Source organism: Berghia stephanieae, chromosome 1 (assembly GCF_034508935.2).
Source record: "Berghia stephanieae isolate SIO BIC M18660-M18661 chromosome 1, UCSD_Bste_1.3, whole genome shotgun sequence".
NCBI classification, from domain to species: domain Eukaryota; kingdom Metazoa; phylum Mollusca; class Gastropoda; order Nudibranchia; family Aeolidiidae; genus Berghia; species Berghia stephanieae.
The window spans coordinates 67,533,162-67,560,735 of record NC_088360.1 but is presented as its reverse complement, the minus strand read 5'-3'; the positions used below and the strand labels follow the sequence as shown (position 1 = coordinate 67,560,735).

At 33.1% G+C, this 27,574-nt stretch overlaps 1 protein-coding gene across 7 annotated transcripts in view; it reads left to right on the top strand.

Annotated features, from left to right (window-relative positions):
- Positions 1 to 26,726, top strand: part of LOC144980025 (phosphofurin acidic cluster sorting protein 2-like) — a 61,089-nt gene extending 34,363 nt beyond the window's left edge. The window contains exons 5-20 of one of the 7 annotated variants that reach the window (XM_078927484.1): positions 1,094 to 1,247; positions 1,625 to 1,785; positions 3,028 to 3,087; positions 4,420 to 4,556; positions 5,024 to 5,087; positions 6,570 to 6,629; positions 7,939 to 7,965; positions 11,056 to 11,259; positions 14,587 to 14,798; positions 16,781 to 16,935; positions 19,417 to 19,630; positions 21,543 to 21,625; positions 22,240 to 22,384; positions 23,022 to 23,296; positions 23,901 to 24,008; positions 24,469 to 26,726. In XM_078927484.1, the coding sequence (XP_078783610.1) occupies positions 1,094 to 1,247; positions 1,625 to 1,785; positions 3,028 to 3,087; positions 4,420 to 4,556; positions 5,024 to 5,087; positions 6,570 to 6,629; positions 7,939 to 7,965; positions 11,056 to 11,259; positions 14,587 to 14,798; positions 16,781 to 16,935; positions 19,417 to 19,630; positions 21,543 to 21,625; positions 22,240 to 22,384; positions 23,022 to 23,296; positions 23,901 to 24,008; positions 24,469 to 24,587 (2,178 nt within the window). In that variant the 3' untranslated portion in view covers positions 24,588 to 26,726. The remainder of the gene's footprint in view (positions 1 to 1,093; positions 1,248 to 1,624; positions 1,786 to 3,027; positions 3,088 to 4,419; positions 4,557 to 5,023; positions 5,088 to 6,569; positions 6,630 to 7,938; positions 7,966 to 11,055; positions 11,260 to 14,586; positions 14,799 to 16,780; positions 16,936 to 19,416; positions 19,631 to 21,542; positions 21,626 to 22,239; positions 22,385 to 23,021; positions 23,297 to 23,900; positions 24,009 to 24,468) is intronic. The other 6 variants (XM_078927518.1, XM_078927493.1, XM_078927509.1 and 3 more) reach the window with 6 other exon arrangements.
- Positions 26,727 to 27,574: the final 848 nt, after the last annotated feature.

Genomic DNA, 27,574 nt, shown 5'->3' with positions numbered 1-27,574 from the left:
CACAACCAGGTGCTTGGTCACATCCTCAGATATGAACCGTCTAATGGAAGCAATCTTTTTTAGTTGGAAAAAGAGAGATCTAACCAAATTATTAACCTGATGCTCCATCGACAGTCCAGAGTCTAAGAATGTGCCAAGGTTTTTCACTTTGTCAACAATTTGAATAGAGGCATCCCCCAACTTCAAATCTGTTTCACTTTTCCACTTCCTGTTCCCCACATACAGCACCTCCGTCTTATCATCATTCAGTTTCAGTCTGTTCTCATTCATCCATTTCTTAACACTTTGGATACAATTTTTACTATTGGCTGATACTTCTTGTAAATTTCTCATATTGGAAACGCAGTACAATTGCGTATCATCAGCGTATTGATGGTAAGACAGACCAAAACTTCTGATGATTTTAGACAGAGGGCCAACGTACAAAACAAAAAGAACGGGTCCAAGTACTGAACCCTGGGGAACCCCACAATCAAGAAAGATTTCCTCCGATCTATATTCATCCACCGTAATAATCTGTTTACGATTAAACAAATATGACCTAAACCAATCAAGCGCTGCACCAGACACGCCATAAGTAATTTCAAGACGTTTGAGAAGAAGATTGTGATCAATAGTATCAAAAGCAGACGATAGGTCAAGCAAATTCAGCAAAGAACATGAACCATTGTCTATAACAGAGAGGAGATCATTAACAACCCTAACAAGTGCGGTTTCCGTCGAATGATGTTGCCTATAAGCAGACTGAAATTTTTCTTCAAGACAATTATTTTTAAGATGAGACAGTAATTAATAGATTTAAGAGAGAGAGAGAGAGAGAGAGAGAGAGAGAGAGAGAGAGAGAGAGAGAGAGAGAGAGAGAGAGAGAGAGAGATGGGAAATTCATCATATACAGGTTATTGTCTTATATAGTGCAGTTATGTCTTATATAAATCCTACTCCTAAAAGGTTGAAAGATACCTCTTTTTCTCATTTCAAGCATACATCCCAGGCTAGAAAGGCCAAAGCATGGCCTGATCCGTTACAGAAAGAAGTGTTAATCATGACAAGACAGTTGGTCATCAATATTATATTTCTCTCTGATTTCCCACAGGTGTTGCAATGTTCAATGGACCGAGAGCTGACCTTATACTGTGATGTGAAAGAACAAACCAATCCCGTGGCCAGCTTGTTCTTGTACGGGTTGACCAGCCAACCAGTAGACCATGAAATAAATGGACACCGGAAACACGCCTCTTCTGATGCCGGTCAGTAACATTGCATTATTCATTCCACTCATTCATCAGTCGAGACATAGAATTGCAGGAGAGAGAGAGAGAGAGAGAGAGAGAGAGAGAGAGAGAGAGAGAGAGAGAGAGAGAGAGAGAGAGAGAGAGAGAGGCAAAAAGTTAAATTCTGAAAGAATAAATAAACAGAAAAAGTATTCTGGCATTCAACTTTCCTTGCAAGTATTTTCATCTCCAATCAATTCTCTCTCTCTCTCTCTCTCTCTCTCTCTCTCTCTCTCTCTCTCTCTCTCTCTCTCTCTCTCTCTCTCTCTCTCTCTCTCTCTCTCTCTCTCTCTCCCTCCCTCCCTCCCCTCCCCCCACCCTTTTTTTTTTCATTATTTTTATTTTCTTATCAGATCGCTCCCCTGACATGGACAACGACAGTGACTATGAGGATGGTCCAGAGTTTAATGACTATTCATCTAATGATGACATGAGTGACAGTGAACCCACCATGACTGAAGCCAGGGCGAGGCAAAGGAAGCTCAGTAGATCGAAAACAAGACCTGGTGTCACTGTGAGTTGTTTTTTGTTTGGGTTTTTTTTTTTGTTTTGGGGGGGGGGGGGGGGGGGGGTTAACAAATAGAGAGATTTTTACACTTGAGGACAATTTCAGCTGATGTCAGTCAGGATATAATTCCAATTTAAGATTTGTCACAAGTTTTTATTTTTTATTTTTTTTAATTGGTTTTTTTTTAGGGTTTTTTTTTCTATTGTTTTCTAAATGGATGTACTTGTTTATGAGAAAAAGAACTTCTTTCAAGACATCACAGTGAAAACAAAAAGCTGAGAAAATGTGTGAGTCTGAATGTAGTACCATCGTCCACAGGATGAGAAATATCATATACTCTATCAATCCAAATCTCAAAGGCAAGAGGGAAACTGGATATATGCATAGGAAATAAGAACACAATGAATATAGAAGGGATAACCACCTATGACAATTCACACAATCAATGAGAACTCAAATAAAAGGAGGACCATTTGGCCTTAACAAAGGAATTCACTTATAAGATTAGAGAGGTGGCTGTGGCATTCCAATTGGATGATCAGGATACAATAGCCCTTTCTGTGTCTGTGATCTGTATTCTGGTTCATTTCTGATCAGTTCATAAAAATTAAATAAAAATAAAATTGAGCTTTATATAGCGCAATATCCACTAAATTTGGTCAAAGCGCTTTACAAGGGGTCCCTGGTCAACAGCAACATTGAACATGTATGACGGGACATGCCGCCTGTTAGGCGATATTACAATTTTTCGGACAAAGACAACGCTGTTAACGGCCAGGTACTCATTTTACACCAGAGTACAGTGAGAGAAAGTGAGTAAAGAGCCTTTTCCAAAGACTCAACTATGCGTCGAGCGCGAGGCTCGAACCCAGGACTTTCCACTCCGAAAGCGAGTGTCATACCACAAGACCACATAGCCGCACAAATCATCCATCTCTTTAGATTTGGCAAAATAGAAGACATTGTGAAAAGCAACTGTCACCCCTCGACATTATGTTTTGGACTCTAGAGATTGTTCTTGTAACTAGTCAGTCCAAATGTATGTTTCAAAACCAGTGACTCACAATTTTCAATGTGCTTACTCGTTCATTTTACATTGTTTTGATTTTATTCAATTAATAATTTGTTAATGTTTTGTAGAAATCAAAGACTTGTATGTTGAGAGGCCTATGAATTTAACAAGCACCCCCCCCCCCCCCCCCCCCCCCCCCCCCCCCCCCCCCCCCCCCCCTCCTTCTCCTGTTTCAGCAAAGGAACATCAAACAGAAATTCAGAGCATTATTGAAGAAGTTCAAGATTTCAGAGGATGTAAGTAAATGATCATTTTTTAACGCTCAAAGACAAGATTTAGAGATTGTTAGTAGGGTCTGATTTGTCAGCTACCTTTTTCTCTTGTCCCAATCTATTTTGCAATGGAATGAAATGACTTTATTTTGCACAAGCTTTCACTAATTTTGTGTATTGAGGGAAAAAGGAATCAAATATGAATGGGCTTGTTTTCTTTTGAGATATTAAACCTTTCTAATCTTTATCCCTTTTTTTTTTTTTTTTGGGATCAAATGTTGATTAGAAATCGTCTGAGATCTCCCGTTTGGTTGTGATTGTGTGTTGTATGTTGTTTCTGTGTGTGTGTTTGTTTGTGTGTGTGTGTGTGTGTGTATTTTGTGTGCATACATTTTTATGAGACTTGCTGGCCTGAGGCGAACAGACAGATTGCCACTGTAATCCACCTATCTCCTTGAACTTGCTCCCTTTGTCTTGGTGGGTTTTTGATTGTTTGTTTTTGTTGTTAGTACCCTTTGTTCCAAAAATACTAAAGGAAAAGATGAACTTTGGCGTTGACAAGATCTCAAAGTTATATAAGATTAATTTTGTCAAATTATTTAATGAAATTCTAAGGAACTAAGTGAAATTGAATTGCAGCACATATCATCTCACAAAACATAATAATAATAATAATAATAATAATAATAATAATAATAATAATAATAATAATAATAATAATAATAATAATAATAATAAAAGTCACTATCTACCCCAAGTTCTATCAATATGTAAGCTATAAGCTATAAAATACAGAATTAAGAAATGTTAAAACAATACTCTCCCACTGACCAGACCTTTTTGACCTTCCATACGTGTATTGCTTTATTATACCAGACATGCCACTGAATTGAGAAAATCCAAATCTATCATCTTTCACTTCTTTTTTTTTATTATTAAGGCTAAATCTGGCTAACCCGTTTCATTGCATACACACACACACACATACACACACGCGCGTGCACACACACACACACACACACATGCCTATGTACTCACCCCAGTTCCACTGCTCCAGATTTAGACTTTTATGCAAATAGTATGGAATGGTTGTTAGACAGTTTTCTCTCACCCCACTGACTAGTTGACATGTTGTTTCTATAGCATTTTTAAGTAGTGGTGGTTTGAGTAAAAATAAGAATTTAAAAAACAAAGGAACTGTCGCAAATCAAGTTATGCATTTTTATTATATTTATTCATTTAGTTAATTGTTGTGGAAATATTGCTATGTTAAAAATGAAATACAAACCATGTTTTGTTTACTGATGAAGATGAGAATACCCTAACTGTTAAATTCTTTACACTTTCTTACTACAGGCCTTAGTTGATTCGGAGGCAGATCACGATCAAATCCCCAACCCCCTGGACGAGTTGTTTGACGAACTCGATGACTCTGACTCTGGTCCTGAGTTGGATACAATGAGTGTCATGTCCACACCCAAACCCAAATTACGGTTTGTCTCTTATTGCATTCATTTTTAAAAAATAGATTCACTTTCTGTCCTTCATTTCTACTTACATTTTGAAATTCTATCAATAAAGTTCCAATGATATCTAGAGAATGTTTAATCATCTTTGGATGAGGTGAATGTTTTATTGTCTCTGTGGAGGTTGATTAAAAAAAAAAATTGTGTACGTTTTATCTGTTTTATTCACCGAGTTCCAGGTTTCAGTGTTTTTGACAAGGTGAAGGTCATTTAAATTGATCAATATTTGAAAGAAGAGTTGTCTGCCCCAATTTTTTTGATCCGAGTTTTTCCAGGGTTCGGCAGTTAACAGGTTAAATTAAAGGCAAACCCCATTGGGTTTAATGGTTGGTCTTGGTACAGCTACTTCTAGAACTCATTAGGATTGATCTCATTGGGATGGAAGAAATTGGTTTTAAATTTTTAATAGTTTTATTGCTATTTTTCTTTCACAGTCCATTCTTTGCCAATAGAGGAACTACACCTGGGATCGCAGAGATTCCAAAAACAACATCACAGGTCAGTAAATAGTTTGAAAAGTTGCTACTCAGATCAATAAGGCCTATGGGCGGAGTTGGTGTCTATAGCCATTGACTGATACCCTTTGGATAGATCACTTGTTAATTGCAAAGTACTCTCCTCTAAATCTGACAAATCCAGCTGCCCAATCACTCGAGGGTCGACAGCTCAGAAATAAAAAATAATCTTGACTTCATGTCATTCAGGATCGTGTGAAGGGAGTGCTTTACCAGCTGACTATTTTTTAGAAATCAGGGATACTCTGAGTGTTTGAACACTTTAATCTATATTTTCTCTTGAATATGCCCCCCCCCCCCTCCCCAAAGCCATATTATTTTATACCAAATTTCTTTTTTTTTTTTAAACTTTAAATTCATTTGTCAGCATCTGGTTCCTCCCAATACTAGACCAGATTGAGGCAGAAAGATCTGAAAGGTCTTATCAAACAGTGCAGACAAAGCAGAGACAAAAAAAACAACCAGAAGTAACCCTTCACATAAAAACATCCAGTGACTGATCTTGGTAATCGGGGGATCTGAGGTTCGATCCCCAGTCGAAGCAGGCCGATTTTTAGGATGTTTTTTTTTTCTTGTATTTTTCTTTCTGCTTTGTCTGGCATTATTTAATGCTCACCTTTTCATATCTATCTTAAACAAGTGCCTACTACCTAATTTGTTACTCAGATTGAGCAATGAGTTACAATTTTTGCATTATTATGTGCTCAAAAGTTAAAGGTTCACGGCTCTTTGCGGTGTATTAGTAACAACACCTTGGCCATAAATTATGAATTACCACATTCATAATTTACTTGTCAGACATTTCATATGGACCAACAGCAAATGCTGATATTACCCAATGCTGACAAATTCTTACCCTGTATAGAAATATCCTCTAGTGAATTGAGATTATTCAAGAAATACAGATAGTATAGCCTTACACAAGCTCAATCGAATTTTAAATGAACAGAAAATTTCCAGTATGCAATTAGGATGTGATCTTCACCTTGTTATTGTTCGTACATTTAAGTTGCCATGCAATTGTATCTGGATTTTTGTAGATTTTGGAAACCTGTTTGTAAACAATGTTCTATTTTGATCACTATAAGAATCCACAGGTTCATCTGTTAAATATCTGGGATCTTTAGGATATTTATCGGTTACACACGTTATAGTTCAAACCTTTTTTTTTATTTTAAAAGATTAGAATAGGTTTCTTTTTTTCTTTCTAAATTTGATTAATAATAAATCACTTAAAATGAGAAAACTCTTTCCTCTCTAGCAGATATGCTGAATGAACAACTCAAAAATGTATTTATTTATTTTTTAATTTTAAAAAATTCTTTTATATATGTACACAATATAATGTAAATGAATTTTAAAAAACAACATATATAGTAAATTAAAGTAACTCATTTGTAGCCGAAAAAGCTGTTTCGATGCTAGATTAACATTTATATTTATTCATTTATGTATATATTAATAGGAAGCATTCCGATCTCAAGAAGAATCCTCAGTGAAAAGAAGTGATTCTGACCTACACACAGTAAGTTTTGTTTTATGTAGTTTCCTAAGTTTTTAACTACTTATTCAGCATTGTTATCGTTAAGATATTATATTAGTTTCTGGACAGGAATGAAAATTGATGACAAATTAATTGTTTGCCAAATGGATTTGCCTTAGTGAATAAATTGATTCCATTTGTTGATCACATTGTATTGTGTGTCTTGACATCACAATGTTTAGAATTTCAGATGGCATCTTGGTAGCTTCAACAGAATAGTTGTCTTTGACATAGCACAATTCACAATACACAAGTTGTAGAGTTAATTTTTTTTTGGTCTTTTTTTTTTTTGGGTCGATTTATAAAATTTGAAGCAGAGGATATGTAATAGAGAGGTTAGTTAAGAAGATGAAAAAGTGTTTTATATGCCTGTATAAGTTGAATATGTGGAAGGAGGAAATAAGACAATGCCTTGGTGGAATGAAGTGTCGTCCATCTGAGTGGCCACCATGAATGTTCTACCTTGAGCATGGTACTTTTGTTGCATGCTGTCTGGCCAATTCTTCTTGTTGTGAATGCACTCTCTATGTGTCCTTAGTTTGTTTTATTTTTGTTCAGTTATTACGTTTCAGTTGGATTTTGAATCACTTTACTGTAATGGCCCCACTTAATGAAACCTAATATTTCTGTATTGTAAATTCCCATTTTAATTACCCCAACCTTTTTCTGTGCCAACTTTACCCTAAGAAATCACATGACCAAATGTTTTCTCCCAAATGTCAAATCTTTCTCTCAATTCTGTCACGTGTTTATCTGTTCTGATCTGAATTTAATTGTATTTCTACTGGCTTTTAAGAATTTCACTCAGTGCTGAAATGTTTGTTTTTGGTTCATGGTCACTAGAGAAATTGAAATCCTTTTAAAAAGGATGACATTCAAATGTGTCACTTTTTTCTTTATTCTTAATTTAAATTGAACAAAAATTAAATCCCAATCCCGCTGCTTTGTTCTCATCAGTCCTTTTTTCCCCCTACAAGTATCAAAAAAGATATCATTTTAGTTAAACTTGGTGAATGTGTTTTGCACATCCTTGCAAGGATATAGCATTAGCTGCACTGTGTGGACTCCATTATGATTTACTTTTCGTTTGTTTTTACCAAATATGTATCTTATTTCCCGCTGAGAAACTTTGCCTCTACAATGACATTATTTCAGTCATTCAGTTGGAATTTCAGTGATAAGATGTTTTTTGTTTCCGTGTCTAACAGAAATGTTTGGTTTATGATAATTGGTTGAATTCTTGATTTTATCCATGATTTCATTCATCTCAAATGATCTTCTTCCTCAACAGAATATTGTAGCTGTTTTATGCCAAGAAGTAGGTTTCATTGTATTTTAATTGGAGTTTTATCTTATATTTATCCTTTTCACTTCATCCTTGTATATAATCACCTTAGTATTATCTTTATCTTTACAGTGAGATGCTTAGACCTGTATCACTCTTAAAAACTTCTTTTTAAATTTTTTTTTATATGATTCTAGGGCCAAATTAAATCCATTTTAAGATCTATCTCACTCTTCCCTACACATAACAAGTATCCTCATGATTGCTGTGTTACAAGAATAATAAACCCGTTTTGGCTTTGCAATTCCATACTGTTGTGTGAATCCGAGATGAAATAATTTGACAAAGTTAACTCATGAGCTACCCATTGAAAGATTTGAGTGAAACCTAAAGTTAGTCACTTTAAAAAAAATGTATTTGGCTTTCTATACAAGGTTGGCTTGGGACTACATACTTCAAAGCATTTTCTTGTTTTGGTTAAAAGAAAAGAAATAAATCGTTAGAATTGTTTAATAATATTTTTATACTGTCGTTGTCCTTTTTAAAAATTGTTATTATTATTTATATTTTAAAATAAAACCTGCAAACTTCTGGCTTTTATTTAAAGGGCATTCTATTCTAATTTTATTTATCCTCATGATTTTAGAATTGACACAATTTTTGTTTTTCATGAGTCGTTTGTTTAATATTAATGATAAAAATGATAATCATTATTATTATCATCATCATCATTATTATTATTATTATTATTATTATTATTATTATTATTATTATTATTATTATTATTATTATTATTATTATTATTATTATTATTATTATTAAAATTAATATTATTATCATCATTATCATTATTATTATCATCATCATCATTATCTTGGTGAGGTGGTCGAGTAGAGAAAGTATTGCCTTAACATCTGTAGAACCCCGAGGAAGAAACTAAGCCAACGTTGTACACTTTGTGGCTCTAAACTGCAGCAGACAGTGATCAATTGGTAGAGCACAATCAAAGATTTGATCAATCTATCCACTCAGCAGTGATTGGTTAGTTAAGTCCTTAAGGCTGGATGGAAATTGCTTTGTGATAGATTGGTGTCCTATCCAAAGGATAGCAAGCTATTGTTCCTGTCTTTTAAAGGCTACAGAAGCTGATTAACTCTGGCTCCATGGATCTGGTGACTCTGCTCTGAGGGACAACTGTGGTTCACTCTTGAGTTATCTAGGCTCTTTGGTCGTTTTAAAAAAACATTTGGTTTGGTTGGGGGGGGTGGGGGGGTAAAGGGATCTCTGCGGAATAATTGTAGGCAATATAGTATATTTTGTATATTTGATTTTTTTTAAAATCTATTAATTTATCTCAATGTTTGTGGTGGTTTGACACTGTAGAATAGATGTAATATTTAGTATTTGAATACATTTTTTATTTCATTCACCTCATATTTAAATTGATATATTGCATGTCGACAACACCAAGTTAGTTATAGTCAATATTCTAGGATATTATCAGGTTTAACACTGATGTTGTGACAGGGGTCTTGTGCTTCATGTCGTTCATATCCAAACGATGAACTTAATAGTCTGGGTTCGAACCTATTCTGTCTTTACAAGCTGTGCCACACAACCTACACCACAAACAGCTCAGGTTTAATCAAGGATTGATTAAGAATAACTTTAAGGTCCCTTGTAAAATAATTGTAATAATAGAGTGAGTCAATAATGACATCCATTGCTAGAATAACCTTGAGTTCTCTTGTAAAATATTTAAGAGAACATCGACTTATGAGGAGTGGGGTTTTTTTTTTTACTAATGTTATATAGGAAGAAGGGGGAGGGACCAAGAGAGAAAAAAATGGACTTAAGCAATGTCGACCCATCCAGAGTGCACTGTATTGTTGTCCACTTATTAATTGAAGTGATTTTGAGCTAAATATGAAAGAGCAAACAAATAAAATTAGCTCGTTATAGATGTCTATATCTATCTCTTCCTTGATAACTCCATTAGAAAATCTCTGCTTATGTTATTTACTTTTTTCTATTAAGATCATCTTTATTGAATATTTGTTTCTAGAATCAGTCTCACTTGGTGGTTACATTGGGTTGTTTTAAAATATTCACCAACCCAATCATATATTGTCTAGACTGAGTGGGGTCTGTTTTTTCCCTCTTAGTGGGCATGGAGGCACTGTGTCTTCTATCCCCCATGTTTGTTTTCCAACTTGCTTTCTATCTTTGTCTTAGATTGAGATGTCATGACCCTGGTCAAAATCCTTAGCTGAGAGGGAACAGACATATGTATAATTATAGTTTTAGGCGGCGATATATTTTTTCCCCTTTTGAAATCGATCTGTCTGCTATGTACTGTTATAGTGCTTTGTTTTTAATGTCATGATATATGTACATTTGAGTGTAACCTTATATTATAGTGGGGACATGTGCTTGTGTCTGGATGAGACTTCAGGCGATATCAAAGTTCTCTGATAGTGTGCTCTGGGAGTTGTCATCTGTTCCCAATATGAGCCATTCCCCTTTGTCTTACCTTTTCACACGTGATTTGAATTATAAATCTGGAAATTTTTAAAATCTTATTTTCTTCCTACACTGGCGCTGAAATGACCTAAAAGTGTTGCAAGCACTGTAAATCCCTTAAAAACCAAAACAAATGTCTTGGGAGGCAAGAATTATAAATTTGCTTTAATATTGTAGTTGAGGATAGGCATGTGGACATCATGATTATTTATCCTTGACTGTAAAGACTATATTATTGTCTCTATTTTCACTTTTTGAAGCAACTCATATATTGTGGTTTCAGTGAAAAGAATCAACAATATATTAGATAGGAATAATCAATCCGGTTTGATGGGTCTATAGTTAGGATTGTTTTCTTTGGGGTTTGGGTTTTTTTTTCTTAGGTCAGAAAATAGTCCTGTTGTTGGTTTATTACATTATTATAATTTTTTTAAATGTATTTTTTTGTCTTATTGTTTTGTGTATGTTTTGTTTTGGTGGAAACATACCCCATGGCATGACCTGGTGTTAACACTTTGAATGTGACTGTATACCATTTTTCCCCAACTCTTCATTTTTATCTTATCCTCCCCTTCCTCACTCTTTGATTTCATTATTAAGTGGGTATCTGATCTGGATATCGAGGCATCAGACTCTCAAAATGCCAGTGCCAGCGAGTCGTCCCCCCGAACAGACTCTCCACTCAGGACCAAGCAAATGGAATTTGTTCGGGACCGCATACGCAGTACCTCCTACAGAGAGAAAAAAAGTAACAAGGACTTTAAACGGCATCGGAGAAGTAGTGTAGGAGAAGACAAATCACTGGTCAGTGGGACACCAGACATTGGCTGTTTTCTTTACCAGATTTTCCCCCTCTTTCCTGCTTCTTATGAATATAATTATACTGAAGTTGATTACTATGGTGGGAAATACTAATCCACTAATTGATATTATTAACAATAACATTATTTGTGCTATTGTGCATGCTTAACATATGACCAATAATAACCGCTTGCTTTTTAACATCATAGTGTCCTAGCTTAGGGGTGCAGCTTATTTATCTCTGCAGACTCATGGACATTGTTGCTTTTACTCTTCACAGTTTTCTGTACAATTGATATTTGAATTCCTTGAACTTTTTCCTTCACAGTTTTATAATTATTGATGTAGTTATTTCCTTTTTTTTATATTGACTTGTTTTAAATTAAGTTTATCAGTACACCATTGCAATGTTTCTAAAGCTTTGTTGTGGTTCACTGACATTGGCATTTGTTGTTAAAATTTTATAAGTGTATAAATCATAACTGACACATATTTAAAAGAGTGTAATATTTCAATGCTAGTTATTATTCAGCAACTATTTCTGCATTTTTAAACAAATTATTTTTATTGTCATATTTAATGATTTATCACATATAAATATGCCGGTTTTTGATGGGTTATTTTTTTTTTTCAATTTGTTTTATTTTTGTTATTAATATTTTTCTTACTTCTCAAAGAGAATGAAAAGATTTCAACCTCCAAAAGTTGTCTGAAACCATTTCCTTTACTCATATGAGATAAAGGTTCTTTTCTAGCTGATATCAATTAGGCACTTGAACCTCTGTTCATGATATATCTTTTTTATTTTTTTATTTATTTTTTTTATCTTCAGATTTTGCAATCCAAAGTTATTGTTGATTCTGTTAATCGTGATAAAAAAAAAGGGCGGTATATAAAAATTGCCTTTTATTCTTATTTTATTTTAAGTGGGGAAAAGGGATAGGGGAATTGTAATGGATTTTATGAAACAAAGTTCGTTTTTACTTTTTTTTTCTTCTTGATTTGAACACTAATACTTTCCTTTTATTTGAAGTAATCTTTTGGTGTATAATTTCATTTGCTATTATATCATGCGGCTTAAATTAAAGATGAATAAAAATGTAAGCTCTGCTTTGGATAATTTTAAAGTTTGGTTTGGTTATTTAGTTGAATTTAATAATAATATAGTCAAATGACTAACACTAAAATGAAATGTTTTTATCTTTGGACTTAATTTTGATGCAAATTTTGATTAATTACACATACTTGATGTTTTTTATTGTTTTTTAAATTGACATTTTCATATGATTGGTTGTGCAATTTTAATACATTATTTTGTAGTTTTTTAAATGATTTTGTTTATTTGATTAAGGATGAAAGCCTTATTTCGTTATGGGATAAAAATAATGAAAGAATAATGATAATAATATTTATTTAGTTTTTATAACAAAATGAATTCTGGTTGTCAAAATCTTGTCTTGTTTATATTATTCTGATTATAACAAGCGAGGTCATACTTAATTTAAGTCAGTAAAAACTTTGCTTCTACTTTATGTAAAATTTAGTGTAATTTCCCACAAAACTTGCATATTTAGGTGGATATCAATATTTTGTTGTTCTTCTTTTGTACTGTTTTCTTTTAATTTATTAATTCAATGATATAATACAGGTATATACTTTATGTTGTATGTTAAATGTATAATAATTATATTATTGATAATGGTTATAATTATGTTGATATTTTAATAGAATAAATGAGAAATATTCACTTCATATTACATGAGCCTAAATAGAGATAAGGTCATATATTTATACCATTTATTAATGAAAAACATATCCTAATACACGAGTAGGTAATGGATATTGAGTAGGATATTGAAAGGATATATTTGGTGAAGGTGTTGTCTTATGTTGTAGTGGGTCATTACATTTAACTATGAAAATAGAATGGATCTTAGATTAAATCTTAATATCTTGCAAGTTTGTTACATTCTACTTTCGGAGACTTTCTTTTAAGATTTAAGAATTACCAAAACCTAAAGTATAAAAGATGAGCTGCAATCAAAACAGTCATTAAAAAACACATTTTTCACTTGATCTTGCAGTAATTTTAATTGAGTCATAAACAAAACTGCTCAATGCCCCAAAAAGCACAGGATTAATGGGTTTCACCTTGAAGTTTTGTTCTTTTCTGAGCGTAAAGTTAAGTTGTAACGAACACAGTACTTGAAAAGATATCTTTGCATCTTAATCTTGCAACAATTTAGATGAACATTATTGCAAAAATTAGGGTATAATTGCTGGGCATCAGAAATAGATTCCACACTCTTTTAAGATAACATAGTTCATAGTTCATAACAACATTTATCCAATTAATAGAACACTAGTGCCATAATTAACTATCATCCTCCACTCGATTCTGTTAGAAAGTTTCATTTGATTACGTCTCTCTCTATCTCTCTCTCTCTCTCTCTCTCTCTCTCTCTCTCTCTCTCTCTCTCTCTCTCTCTCACTCTCCCGCTCTCTCTCTCTCTCTCTCTCTCTCTCTCTCTCTCTCTCTCTCTCTCTCTCTCTCTCTCTCTTTCTCTCTTTCTATCTTTTAAATTATCTAGTTTATTTTTTTCTCCCGCTAAATTTTGTTAGACTTTCTCATAATATTACATCTAATTGTACTGATAAGAAATTGAAAACTTGTATCACAGTAGTGATAGCATTTTTCAGATATTTTACTTTAGGACTATCATGATGGAAAAGTCTTGAAAATAAAGAAATTGACTTTATATATATATATATATATATATATATATATATATATATATATATATATATATATATATATATATATATATATATATATATATATATATATATATATATACATACATATTAAAATAAAAAAAATTAATGAAAACATTCTTGGTAAACAACTTTTTAATATTCTATGGTTTGAAAATTAAAGTTAAAGGATGTGCAGTAGAATATCGTTCATTTTACATGAAAATATCACTTGATCATTTAACACTTGTGTTTTACTTTTGTCCTTTTCCATTTGTAAACGACAAAACATTTTTAAAATACAAACATTTAAATTATTCTTTTTAAAAATATGACAATTTATGTAGTACATTTTCTCAGGTTGACATTGCTCAGTGTGTTTCATAATTGTTGCCCAAATAGATAAAAATGAAATAGATCATTTTACAAGATCCAATTTCCTGAGTTAATGATTAAAAAAAAAAAACTTAATTAAATTATTCATTGGCCCTCTTGGTTCAATGGTGTCATTAGTGTAATTGATTTGTGATATGTTTATTTCAATTTCAATAAAATCTTTTATTTTTATCTAAACAGCCCCGTAAAGCGCTGCTGGACCAGCTGAGCGTGGTATTTGACACAGCTGACGATAGTCTTCCACACTCTGTCTTCATGGTCAACGCCTCAGAGTGGCAGGGCCAGATGCTAGCGCAGAAGGTTCAAGACAGACAACTCCGTTTGATTTGTACTTGTACAGAGGCAGATGTCAAAGCTGCCATGTGTTTTTTTGTCACAAAGATCCAAAAATTGTAAGTTGTTATTTCAATTTTCATGCTGAAAGTTAGTCACTAATTAAAGAGGACCTCGGATTGAAAGTTTTTGCTGTCTAAGGATTGTTGAATCGTTTTTGGATTGCATTGGGAAGTAATTTGTACTTGTTGTTTGCAAATTTGAGAAGATCAAATTCAAATAGATTGACCAATTGTATGCCATTTCAAAATAGATTTATATTACAGGATGATCAATGCATACATTCGTGCCTATATAAAATTATGAATCCCTTTTTCACTATGGTGCAAGATTGTGACAATGAAATAAACTGCTTCTTTTTTAAAAGTTTAAAAGTATATACATATCATCATCATCATCATTAATATTATTATTATTGTTATTATTATTATTATTTTTATTATTATTATTATTATTATTATTATTATTATTATTATTATTATTATTATTATTATTATTTATTATTATTATTATTATTATTATTATTATACTACCCCATTTTCTTTCTTTTTACTGACGCTGATATGATCTAAATGTGTCACAAGCGCTGTAAAACAAACAAAATAATTATTTGGTTTGATATCTCTTTCTTATTTTTTGTTCTTCAAACTTTTTTCTAATAGATTAGTCGCTGCATTTTTTATTTATATATTATGAAAATTCCATAGCATATTCCTACACTACTTATTTACTTTCAATATTTTAGACCTGTAAATTCTCAGTGAGTTCAAATTCAAATATTTTTAAAAGGAAAGAAAGAAATGAAGAAAAAAAGAATTCATGAATCGTAGTCGAATGACCGTAAAGTAATTAGGAATGTTCCACAGCGCTATGCATAGCTCATGGGCCGTTTATATTAACGATAGATAATATATTGCCAAGGCTAAGCGACACTTTTCTGAACACACCCCAGTGTATTTTCACACAGCCTTCATGAAATTATTTTTTCCACTTTCCAAACCTGTCGTGCTGGGTGGGGATCCTGACCTCCCATAGCGGGCAGGGAGGTCCATACTGTGTCTTCTATCCCCTTATATCTGTTTTCCAACATGCTTTCTGTCTTTGTCTTGGAATGAGATTACTTAAGTTTTTTTCTTGGCCTTGGTCGGAGTCCTGGCTGGGAGGGAAACAGTCGAATGCATAGTTATTGTTTTGGGAGATGATATTTTTTTCCTTGTAAATCATCTCTCTGTTAAGTATTAGTATATTTGTTATTTTTTAATGTATAATGTAAGTATTTGAGTGTGTTCCTCTTTGTTGGATTTTGTTCTTCTGTCCGGATGAGACTTATAGGTGATCTCAAACTAAGTACATTGGTGATATGCTCTTGGAATCTACATCTGATCCCTATTTGTTCCCAGTTCCCCTTTGTCTTACTTTCTCTTGGATGCTTCAATTGTAATTCTAGAACTTTTTACTATCCCATTTTCTTCCTTTTTACTGGCGCTGATATAACCTAAATGTGTTGCAAGCGCCGTAAAACCCTTAAAAACAAAAACAAACAAACATCAAATCTGTCGTGGTCCCAATGGTAGCCAATTTTAACTGAGTCGCTGAGTGATAAATTTCACTGTTTCGTCTAAGCCAAAATTGACCACATTTACCTGGAGGGAAGTAAAAGTATGAAAAAATTAAAATGCGAAAGCTGGAAGTGCTTTATGTAGACACCATCAAATCGAAAGTTAGGGATTGCTACAGTACATCTTGATTGCCTCACATTGTAAACAAACTGGTTGACCGTTTCGAGATTATTCACTGATTGGGTACCTAATTATAAGTAACAATGGTAAGTAGCTCAATTAATCCCTGCGGAAATTTGTTTTCTGCCATTGTTTTGCTTAAGCGAGCTTGCTGTAGACTATTCATTTTGATTCTTTGGATTTTTCCGCTACAATGAATTACGAAGAGTTTCAGTTTCAGTCAATTTTTATAGAGCTCATTTCCAGGTCTAATTTGTATATTATTCTCTTCAATATATTTCATCTTTCTTTTATTTCTCCAGCTGCAATAGCAATGCCCGGACTCCAGACCCTATCAAAGTTGGAATAGTTGGAGGGGATTCCTATATTAATTGTGTGCTCAGACCCTATGTTGAACATTTTTCAAATAAATCCCCTGACTGGCAGACCTATGCCAAATTTCTTGTTGTTCCCTTTGGTGAGTTATTTAAAATTATTTTTTATCATGTATATATGCATTTTTTTTTCTTTCAATTCATTTTTCATTTAAAAAATTAAAAAATTATTTCAAAAACATACACAGAGAATTCGAATATCAAGCATATGCTCATGTAGGTTTTTTTACACATAATAAATCATATTGATTAAAATGAGAATGGAATTTACTCCCAATCTGGATCTCGAGATTTAAGTTGAAGAAAGGCTCCTTGTTGCCTGTCACTGCAATTTAAAGAAGAAAAACAGTCACTTGATTAATGCTCTGAAGGATTATCCATGATGTCGATCATGTTGTTTGGCAGGTTGTTCCATTCATTGATTGTTTGTGAGAAAAAATGCTCGATCTTATCCCTTTCCTTATCTACCGAGGGAAAATCATGACATTTCCTTACAATGCAACCAACTATTTTCTTTTCCTGATTTCTTTTGTAAATATCAAAATTTAAAGGAAAAATTTTGTTATAGCTATGAAAACTTGACACTGTGCTGTCGAGCTCTTTTGCTGAACAATATTATGTATAAAATGTAATTGTTGCTTTTCTGTTTGAGTAAGTAGATCTATTTTTGTGTTGGGCGGATGTGAAGTTTCAGGGGAAATTATGTAAATGGCTGGTAAATCAAATTTTCTTTTTTAATGGATGAAACTTAAAATTTAAAGATCTAGTGAAACAATTGCTCTTCTTACAAACAGTTTAAGTAATGTTTGCAATAGCTACTCCTAACCTACATTTTCAAATCATACATACAGCAAAAACCGTTTCATATCAAAACAAACATGGTAGGGCAATTATTTCAAAAGTTATTCAACTTTGAACTTTTTTGGTCGTATTTCAAATGGGCCAAAATCCATTTTCAGATCCCACTGACAGCTAAAGTTATAATACTTAACAACACAAATTTCTTGAACTAACTCTACACAACACAGACAAAACACCCAAATTTTTAAAAATACTGTGACTTAAAAAACAGAAATTATTGCATCAAAAATGCTAAATAATAAGCTTTGCACAATATTTGAATGTGACATAACAATGGCAAAAATACCAATGTTTAAAAATTCATTACAAATTCAAATAAAGCCACACATTTAAATCTTCAAATGAAAGCTCAGAATAAATACTATGGAATACGATAAAACTAACCAACCAAAATTAACATTTTCACTTAATTGTCCCTGCTTCAAATTGGATGGAGAAAGAAAATGAGGAAAAACGAGGAATTTAAACAATTTACAGACATTTTTTTTATAAATACATATGAAAACAATCTAAATGAAGCTTGTTATCAGTACCAACAAACATTGAAACCTTAAATCAAATATAACATACTAACATTTTTATTTGGTTGGTCTCGAAATGTTGGATTTTCCTTGAAATAAGGTGTCAATCACAACACAACTTTCACAAATAGAGTTCGTTTGGCGTATATCAATTTTGGAGCGTTCGGTTAGTCAACAACATGAATTACTCCAAACAGCGAATCCCCTCAAATTTTGACACAAAACTAAAGAGAGAACATTGGACACAACTTTTGAGGCTAAAAAATAAAAAGTTGGGTGTTTTTCTTTCTTCAATTTTATAAGAAAATGGTTTTAGAGATGTTGCCTCAAACACAATTAAAAGCTATACCTAAAAAAGCTCTGTCTTTCATTGTTATTCAGTTACCTCTTATGAATAAAACCGAACATCAGTGTAGTTCAGCCTCTGTGAAGAGTATCAAGGGGATATAGTTTGTCTATCAAAACAGTGTAATTTCTGTGCCAAAGTAAATCAATTTAACCTATATTTTCAGAAGCACTACCCAAAGAAATCTAATATTTTTATAAAGAAGATGAATGGCACTTTTACGGTGTGCTAGGAATATGCTCCTAGCTCTAGCTCAATTATAAAGCAAATGCTGGAAGTTGTAACAAAAAACAATATTTTGAGAAAAAAACTCCCAACTGATGGCAGAATTTGGTGGTTTGGAGTAGCTTTTTTCAATCACTTGCTTGCATTCAACTAACAGTTATTTAGCTGCCATATTTTTAACTTAGTGATGGTCCTTTTGCAACAATGCATCTCATGAATCAGAGTTTTTGTCTGTAAGCCTGTTTTCTTGGGCCAATACTATTTCCTGTTAGTTAATAATCGCTTTTTAATCGCTTTAATCACTAAAATTGTCAGATCTGAATTAGACTTGTCCACACGTCATTGCTGGGCTGACAACGGAATTTGAAAGAATCTGTAAGTTGAAACGAATTTGATTGTAATATATGTGTCAAGTCTTTTGCTCCACAGATTGAATCGCTTGAGTCCTGATTGCTTCTCATCAGAACATGAAAATATAGGATTTTCAGTAATCAAGTCAAACTGACCAATATATACTATTTCCTTAGATTCCTTTGTATTGATTGAACTGTTGCTATAGCAAATTCATGCTATTTAAGCTATCTTTTCGCTTATGACCTCTTTATCATCAGGTCCCAGCCTTATAGGGAAGTACTTAGCCAGTGTGGACCCCACATATGCTTCCCTCTTCCTGGATGCACAGTGGAAGGAGACATTTGAGAAACCAGAGTCTCTCAAACTAGACTCTCAAGACATCATCAATCGCCTGTCCAAGTATTTGAATGGAGCACACAATCTCCACCATATGCCCATTGCTGAGGCCTTGGTCAATGCTAGAGGAAAAAGGTTGGTGTGTTCTTTGCTCAGTGCTGCCTTCATCAGGGATGTAAATCTTTCAGAATTATTAGGATTTCCTATTTTTCAGACATTTTCTAGCTTCCCCAAACTATTTAAATATTTCTTAATGCCTCACTACCAACAACTCTTGTGATAAGAGATACTGCTGTACATATAGAGAATTTGTAGTGAATATCCATTTTCAATGTACTGAAACACTTAATTTACACTACTGTTGTGTCAGTTATGATTATACGTGTATTTAACCATTCAACTAATTTCCACGACAGCTTCGGAATTTTAGTTCGGAAGTACTAAGGATTGATAGCGTTCGAATTTCCGAATTTTCCTAATTTTAATTCGGAACTAGATTCACATCTGTTGTGTAAACAAGGAGGGTTATTTTTAGTTTACCGGAAGCAAAACATGGGCTGCAGAATCGAAAGTAGAAGATGGTGGATACATATCGAGTATTCATGACTGAGTTCTGAGTTGTTGTTACACTTTCTTCCTAAGGCTCAATTGGAATGTATTTCTGTTTCTGTAAGTAATTCCTGTGTGCTTGCAATTCATTCCAGTCATAATGAGTCTGAAGATACATTTCCCTTAGCCTTGGTCTTTATGAGAAATTTCTATGGGGCCTCTCTGGTTGAGACTGCCACGAACTTTTGACTGTGGTGGGGGGAAAAATCAAATTTGTTTGTTCTCATTGAAAGCTACACCAATAAAGTAAAGTAAAGGGCTTTTAATACGATTCTAAACCTAATGTAGTATTTTAATTGTAATGTACTTCTTATTGCCTTTGTTATTAGCAGAAGGGTTTGGGGCCTGAGAAAATGATAAATATCGGGAGGTGAAGTGACCATCTTTCCAATCTCAAAATTGGCCTTTGTAATGATATGGCTGTTGAAATTTGAGTACGAGTTTTTATTATTGTCAGATTCATTTAGTCATTGGGGGTAATATTTTGACCTGAATATAATTTTGATATAAAAGTTTAGGTGTTGGATTACGTGCAGTGGAAATAAGTTAAGAATTCCAAAATTCTGATTTTTTTCAGTATCCCAAACTAATTTAACCCTGTTTAATCCATAAAGATAAGAATAATACTAAATGGGCACTGACTTAAGCATGAACAACACCAAATAATGGTATTTCCTCCTGACAAAAAGGAGACATAAATCATTAAAATCCATCCATAAACAAAATAATTTAGATTTTATTCTGAGACTTATCACTCAAAAGTCCTAAAAATGTTGTCACAATCACAAGGCCATTTATCACCTCATTCCTGGAGTGTCACTTGGAGTTTAGACTATTGAAATGAGCTCGCAGAATTTCAGAATTTTTTTCAACTTTGCATTTACATCCCTGCTTCATCCACATATTTGGAAAGTTTCATTTTTATCATTTTATATTGATGAAGCACCTGACTACATCATAAGCATGTTAGAAATATATGTACCAAATAGGAATTTACGATCCTCAACAGACAACTATAAATTTTATGGCAGCCGTTCTTTTACCGACACTGCCCAGAAGATTAAGAAAAGCAAAATCCATTGATAGTTTTAAATCATTGTTAAAACACTACCTTTTTACAGTTACATTTTTATGATATTAATATGTATTACATTTTTGGATGCTATTAATAACATTGTGGTATACAATTTATATGTAAATTTTGTATAATTATTTGTAACATGCATTGAGCATTACACAGGGATGAAAATGTGCAATATAAATGCCATGTATAATTATTATTATTATTATTATCATCATCATCATTGTCATCATCATTGTCATCATCATTGTCATCATCATCATCACATTATTGTCATCATTATCATTACCATCATCACCATTATTATCATCATCATCATCAACAACATGCTTGACACTTACTCACTCCATTTGACAGGCCTGATGAAGACTCCACCCCAATATTCATTCCATTCCTTAGCGAGGTCCGTATTGGCACATTGGATGCCTTCAGTTCATCAGGTCAGTACATTTTTTTAATTACATGATATCTTTGTGGCCAAGTTTGGAAAAAAAAAAAACCCGTCTTTTAAAACCACAAAACTTACGGAGGTTATACCTATTTATATGATTTTAAACAAATGAGCAACTGTTTGTTATCCTCTGAATAGGACTTAAACCTTTTTGCCTCAAAATCTATCACACCCAATTGTCTGATCATTGCTGCAAAGAAGGAGGTGGGGGTTCAGAAAAAAAAAAAAATTCAGACAAGTTAGATTTGGAACCCCATCTATTTTTGCGTAAATGGACAACATACTCGTTAAACTATTGGAACCCCTAATAAGAAATTGTAAAAACCATGATGCCAATCAAATAAAAACCTCATCGGAGAGATATATTGTATGACACTGCTAATTCTATAAAATTAATGCCTTTTCATCCACTATCACCACCAACACCACCATAATATGGTTAACATAATATACCTGAAATCAACTCCTCCACAACCCCCCATTTTCCCCTCTAGTGTTGTCAAATAATTTAAAAAGAATAAGTCAATTGTGCCAATTCAGAAAGTATTAAATCGAGTGACTTTTTGATTTTCTTGTACCTTTCTCTCCATTACTTTGTAACAGTAGAGCTAGAGGAACCTATCCAATCCGTGAGTATTTCGGGATCTCCCCCGGCCTCCACCCCCATCCTCCTGGAGAAGGCTGTCAAGGAAGGACATACCCCACCTAACTCTCCTAACATTGGCACCATGGTCACTCCATCATTTAGGTATGATATCCACTTAAAATTGGAAAGTATTTCGAACTTGCTGGTGATTAAGATTCTGGGCTGTATTGGCCTAAAGGTTTGATTTTATGTCAATATTTCCAACTTTATCTTTACCATATATTTTAATTTGTGTTTTGTGTAAAACAAAAAGATAATACTTTATTTTAAACATTTCTAGTAAAACAAGTTCCAATGTGAATCATCAAACACCTATTGTATAACTTTGCTGTCATTTTAAGTTTTTGTTTAATCTTAGATAGTTTTCAGTGCGTGCAATTGCAAAATCACTGGAAACCTATTTGTTGGCTTGTGGTTTGCTGGGTTTCTTACGACTTGAATACCCATCTGATATAAAGTCTGCATTACCCCTACTGCTATGATTGTAGTAATCCATCAATGTTCTCTGTCTTGAGATAGGGAATATTTTTCGAATTTTAAATTGATGCCAGTAGGTGATGTTAAAAATTCTCTATTGAACACAAAGTGTTAAGATTTGTAATTGATTACATCTTCATTCATTTCTTAGATCCTGTTGGCATAGAGTAGTGTCATGATAGGCTGTTTGAATCCTATAAAAATGTAAGAATCTCAAACTTTAATTAAAAAGACATTATTCTCTTAAAAACTATATTTTCAGTAGTACTCCCAGTCCGATATCAGGTCCAACTATAACGTCACCATCTCCTGCCGAGTTCATGGATCTCCAGGTCGATTACTGGGTGGTCACTCCACCCAAGCAGGATAGCTTAGATAAGGACAAGGAGAAAAAGGAGAGGAAAGATTCCACCAACAAGTGTTCCATTAAAACGGCTTTCAGAGCCCTTTATGCCAATCGTCTGCCCACACACACCAACAGCTACCAAGCTCCTGTTTTCTCGCTCAATGTTGTCACAAAAGAAAAGAAACAAAAGAGTGAGTATACCTGTGGTCAAATTTTTTGACAAATCTGACTTTCTATTGAGTAGATTTGGGGGAAAAACTCTGCGCTTTTGTGCACAATTATCAATTTTTTTTTTTAATGATACAATTAAACCATTGAGCAAGTTTTTTAGTTTGAAAAAGGTGTAACAATGCTGCCCAAATAAAGCAAATTTTGAAGTCAATATTGCCCCAGTGTGAAAATTGAAAATGTTTGAAGTGTAACTTGAATTTGATCTCCTAGGTTATTGTTTTCCCTTTTTCTTCTCAGCTATTAGGGGGTGTGAGGTTGAGAGGGTAGTAATATTAATTATTTTCTCTTGTTTTTTTTTCCCCCACTTGAGATTTGAATGATTTCTTCTCATTACAGCTTTCAAATTGTAAGTAGGTATCATTCCGATTGCACAACATCCCGGCCACAAAATTGCTTTAAGAGACAGCTGTTGCTGTTAAGAAAGTATAACGATGACCTGGTGTGCTAGAGAAACAGAAAACATGATATCTTGCATTTTCGTCCTATTACAGTACTTATAATGGAATTAGTTTATTCACTCTTTATAATTTTATAGATGTGTTTTTGAAAAATATTTATCTACAGTTATGAGAATTGGCAAGAAAGGCAAAGAATTAGAGTCTAAAAGTCAAGCCATTGAGGGTGTCAGCCGAATGGTCTGTACCTCGAAAAGCCAGAATATCAAACTTAAAGGTAAAAAAGGGATATGGTTCAAATGTTTTACAGTTGTTTTAAGGAGACATTTAATTAAAACTCCCTTTAAAGATGTGCTTCGAGACTGTAAGCCCATGAGTACCATCGTTTGTCTTTTTATTTGGCATACACATTGGCAGTCATCATGCTCAGACAGATTAAGTCATTCATTTACGTTGAAGAAGAAATAGAATTTTTTTTCGTGTCGTTGTTCTTGATATTGTTGTCTTTTTCTTTACAAATACTTTCATTAATAATATTATTATTATTATTATTATTATTATGATTATCATTATTATTATTATTATTATTATTATTATTATTATTATTAGAATTTTATTATGCAAGTCTCAATGTTATGTGTATAAAAAGAATTGATTATTATACTTATCGTTTAATCTTTTTGGCCTGACAAACGGAAAGTTGTTCATTGTGTTGTCATATTCCATCTCCTCCCCAGTTCTAGTAGACGGTGTAGAGTGGACAGGAGTCAAGTTCTTCCAGTTGTCATCTCAATGGCAAACACATGTCAAACACTTCCCTGTTGCCATATTTGGATCTTCATCAGAGATGGTTTGATGGAATCAAGTGACATGGAAAGAGGATTGTTTTTTATGGTGCTCTCCCACCCAGTTTGATGACTTATCATCATCCCCTGCCAGTTTGATATGGAGAGAGAATGAGTGATTCGTTGTGATTATTGTCTTCATTTTTTGACAACTCCTACAGGGATGGTCTTTGCTTCACCTGCCACTAAGATTATTGACCAATCCAGTCGCATGCTTATTGCTGAGACAAGAAATGTCGGATTGTCTTTAAAATGCCTTAATATAATTTTTTTTTTTTTTTGTTTGATTATTATAATCATACCATGGTAATTGGTTAGTCAAATGTCAGAATATCAGCATGATGATGTTTGGATAATCCAATTTGATTATCCAGAGAACAGGCATTCTTTGTTTCAAATCTAATATCATTCCACAAGCGAATAGTAAGAAATATTTATAGAGATTTTTATCTAACATTAGATCTAACATTACATTTGGATGATAAAGTTTACATTAGAGAAAGTGATGAACTGTGAAAAACCAATATTATCTATCTTGTGTATCAATTTATTCATTTGAATTCAGTCACCATGAAGTATTCTGTACTTTTTTTAGACTAGGAAGATCCAAATGTCTCAATAATTCTTAATATGGACAATAGTAGAATAGTAGACAGTCAGTGAATCTTGAAAATATATGATGATGGGCAACCGTAATGCATCGTTGTACAGTTTCAAGATTCATTGTTTTTCATTTATATGGAAAGTTTGATTGATGTGATGAAAAATTTGACAAAAAATGATGTAGACGAAAAGAAACAGTATATTGTATAAAGGTGACCATCTCATTACCAGAAACAATTTGTGTTCAGAACTGTTTTGAAGTAATTTCAATTTTCAAGTATTGTGACATCCAATAAAGACCTAGGCACAGTGGAACTCAGATACAATGGGGATAATGGGACAAGCAAATAATCCCAGTTGTTATATCCATGCATATAGTATTTGCAGAACAAAAGGCGGGTTGGAACAATACAATGGTTAAATTCTACCATCCTCCTTTCCAACCTCGCCAATGACAGCCACTTCTAAATAAGCGTCAAAACTCAAGTTTTGCACCGTTTCAGTCCCAGGCTTCACATAGAGCTCATCTCCTCTCACTTCTAATTAGACTAGTTAATTAAACCTAATCAGGTTTTAGTCTCACACCCCTGACAATACACGTAGCACATTAGGCCTAAGTGTATCAACATGTTGATAGGTCAGTCACACGCATCGTAGATATATGTGAAAGTCCACCAAGAAACATTGATAGTACACACAATAACTGCAATTCCCCCACTCCCACTGCATCGCCATATACTATAAGCTATGTGTGTCACATGACCTTTGCGCTTTTCTTCTTGAGGATGCATTTTTTCTTAATCGGGCACTTAACTTGCAACTCACACCCCCATTGTAGCTGTGTTCCAATAAATATAACCCCTTATAGCCAAGCATGATTTACATGAATTATATAGGCCGTAGAATGGGGATTCTAAAATTTCCCATTTTAGTTGAGCTCCCATTGCAACTGAGGCTGTTGTACACGAGCTGTACTGTATTGATATACTCTGATATTTAATTTTTACTGGTGAAGAAGAGCATTGGGACTTCTAAAATAAATTATCAAAATATAACTTACACACCTTTAAACCATTGAGCTGTATCAAAATCAGATTTTAAAATTTTACGTCTTCTTTTGATTTTTTAAAAAGTTATATTTAATTGTTTTTGTTGGAATTTGACTAGTTTAAAGAATTTGTACAGAAATTATTGATTTCTATCATTACCTTCAGCACAGTTATTTTTAAGCATGTGATTCCTGTATGTTACTCAGAGAGTGCTTTCATATAATTAGCAGTGTTTTCCTATGTTTTTGTTTTTGTTTTTTTTTAAAATGTTTTTATTGTTATTATTTCTTAAATTACTTTCTTTTTTATTTGATTAAAGCAATAACAGACCTTTGACCAGATGTGAATGCATAGAAATTATTATTTGATTTAAAAATGCATTCGTTTAGGTCTCATATGATCATCGAACAATTAAATAACATGGGTGTTATTGTTAGATATTGTTATATTTATCATCTTTACCATCATTTCATATCATCATAATCATAAGAATAAAAATCATCAGCAGCATTCAGCATCATCATCATTACTCCAATTGATCATGAAATTATACAAGGTGTGGCCAGAATTTTTGCTTTATGATATTAAAAAGTAAAATACTTAGAGACAATGCAATAATTTGGGAGTACTGGAGTGATATGAATTTGTGCATACCCTCATTACTTTCCAGTTATTATGACAATCTAACCTTTTGATTTGAAGGGTAAATATTTTGTGCAATATGTTAAGGCAAAAAGAACCTGATCATGGGAGATATATAGGGTGCGAAGAAAAAAATCTGAAAAAAAGTATGTCGCTGTTTCAATACAAAGCAAAAATCAGTAACATTTGAAAATTTACAAGTGTCAAGAACAAGACCCTTAATTAATACACTTGAGTACGGTTTCCTCTTATACAGTTTTCTTGAACATATTCAAATGTCCCAATTTTTTTCCTTATCATTCTTTGTTATCTTTCCATACCTTCTTCGAACTCATTTTTACCTCAAGCACGGTTTCTTCGAACTCATTCCACCCAGCTAATGTAAAAAAATTTAATTAAATGTTTTTAAAAAATAATATGCCCATGGTGATTTTGATCAATGATGATTTACTGTGACATTGCTAAGTTTAATTAAAAATCCTTCATTGGTTATACCAAAGTCATTTAAAGATCATGATATAAAATTTTTTTCAAACCGGCATCTTGTTTTTAATAGTGTGGTGTGACTAGTGTAGGAAGTCACCCTGTCTTGTTGAAAAACAAATGATTGATTAGGACAGAATCTGGAAAAAAATTTCTTCTAAAAATGTTACACAATTTTCAACACAAAGCAGAAATCGAATTTGATTTATTTCTAAAGATGA